The sequence below is a fragment of the Limulus polyphemus genome, unplaced genomic scaffold, assembly GCF_000517525.1.
Source record: "Limulus polyphemus unplaced genomic scaffold, Limulus_polyphemus-2.1.2 Scaffold738, whole genome shotgun sequence".
Classification (NCBI taxonomy): domain Eukaryota; kingdom Metazoa; phylum Arthropoda; class Merostomata; order Xiphosura; family Limulidae; genus Limulus; species Limulus polyphemus.
The window spans coordinates 414166-416349 of record NW_013666348.1 but is presented as its reverse complement, the minus strand read 5'-3'; the positions used below and the strand labels follow the sequence as shown (position 1 = coordinate 416349).

The window sequence follows — 2184 nt, the reverse complement described above, 5'->3', positions numbered from 1 at the left end:
AATTAAGTAAATGATAATCTATTAAAACTACCATACAAAATTAAGTTAACAATAATTTATTAAAACCACCATACATAAGTAAATGATAATCTATTAAAACTACCATACAGAATTAAGTTAATGATAATTTATTAAAACCACCATACAGAATTAAGTAAATGATAATCTATTAAAACTACCATACAGAATTAAGTAAATGATAATCTATTAAAACTACCATACAAAATTAAGTTAACAATAATTTATTAAAACCACCATACATAAGTAAATGATAATCTATTAAAACTACCATACAGAATTAAGTTAATGATAATCTATTAAAACTACCATACAGAATTAAGTAAATGATAATCTATTAAAACTACCATACAGAATTAAGTAAATGATAATCTATTAAAACTACCATACATAATTAAGTAAATGATAATCTATTAAAACTATCATTTATCATCATGTAAATATCATATAACTCCATGAACTTTAGGCTTGAATCTGACAGCTGTCAAAATGAAGTCACCATGAACCATATATATCGGTCAGGACTTAAGTCTTGTAATGTGACCTATGACAGTTATACTAATGATTAATTTAGTTGCAAGATTTTAAACGATAAATCGATATAAGATTTTCTCTAATTTCATTGAAATTCTAACCAAAAAGAATTCAATATATTGTTCAATTATTTAAAGGAATGCTGACTTCATGATTAGAGCAATTTGCCTGCATGCCACTCCTGAATTATCCCATAAAATTATTTAAACATAAAGAAGGAAATATTTATTTTACTGACATCTGCCTAACCCACATTGCACTTAAGATTGTTACTAGATACCACTAAGATAATTAAACATTTGTAAAAAAAGATATGAACATGTTTTTAACCAGCTATATAAACAAATTTTAGATCCAAATTTTTTATTTTATTATTTATAAAACACTGACAATGTCATATTTTTCAAGGCCTGCTAAATGCTCTGAAAAAAAAAATCCATAAACTAAATGGTCTACATCTACATAACCCAAAATCCCTTAACTCAGAAAAAAAAAAAGTCTTACTTCTGAAGATGTAGATTTCAATGTTTTGGTTAAGTTACTAAATTCTCAAAACAAAACAAAAATTTACAAAGTGACAATAACTTAAAAATGTGTTAAATTTAAAAGTATAAAAAATTAAACTTCCAAGTTAGGAACTCTTCCTTCCACATTACAGTTTATGTAAGTAACATAGGAATGGTATTATAGCTTTATACAAAAAGACAAGTGACACTAGCGAACACCACATCTATCATGTACTGAAGTGAATTTGCTTACCTGTCCAACTAAAATAAAAAGACCAAAAATGATAGCTCCTAATCGAATTCCAAACACTCTATCAATCAAAAATCCACCAAAAAAACAGAGCACAACATTTGGCCAGGAATACCATGCATACAGTGCTGCAAACTGAGATGTGGTTATGTCCATATCCTCTATTATCTGACTTTGGAGAGCTCCTGGGTTATCATAGCAGAAATAGCTTCCTGGAAAACAAAAAATATGTGGACATTACACTCTGAGTAAAAGCTAAAGATTCTTAACACTTCATTCATCTGTTAACTTTTTGTATAACTTTATATACTAGCTACTCAAACCACCAAAGGTGGAAAGAGATTGCTACACCAATCACATGTATAAGAATGATATACTGTCATGATATAAAAAGATTGTTTGGTTTAACTACTGGTAATTAATTTATATTTATGAGTGAATATTTTATTATTTTTAAGATTTGTTATAATAAGAGTTAAAAGCAGACAATTGTAGAAGGTTTTGTTAATAACTAATTATTGTCGAGGATATAGAAAGTGGCCAGGTGACTATGTAATAAAGATATAAATAGTGTGAAATGAGTGGGAAGCAGTAGACAGACAACAATAGACAGATAATAGCAAATATAGCTGTGTGAAGTTAAAAACCATAGATGTGACAGGCCTAACAACTGACATAGGCCTAATGTTTAATATGTTATAGTGAAACTAACAGTATAAAAAAAAAGGATAATTTTATTCCATCAAAGTGTGGATCTAAAGTAATTGAATCATCTTGGGTACACTTTGAGGATCTTCAGAGGAAAGAAGACCAAACGAATTACGGTATCTTGCACCACAACTATAAGAGAATCACACACAGAATACTAGTACGATA

At 28.1% G+C, this 2184-nt stretch overlaps 1 protein-coding gene across 1 annotated transcript in view; it reads right to left on the bottom strand.

Annotated features, from left to right (window-relative positions):
* LOC106460271 (major facilitator superfamily domain-containing protein 1-like) overlaps positions 1 to 2184 on the bottom strand; it is a 25114-nt gene that overhangs the window by 19535 nt on the left and 3395 nt on the right. The window contains 1 exon segment of the mRNA XM_022386948.1: positions 1312 to 1520. Within this exon segment, the coding sequence (XP_022242656.1) occupies positions 1312 to 1520 (209 nt within the window).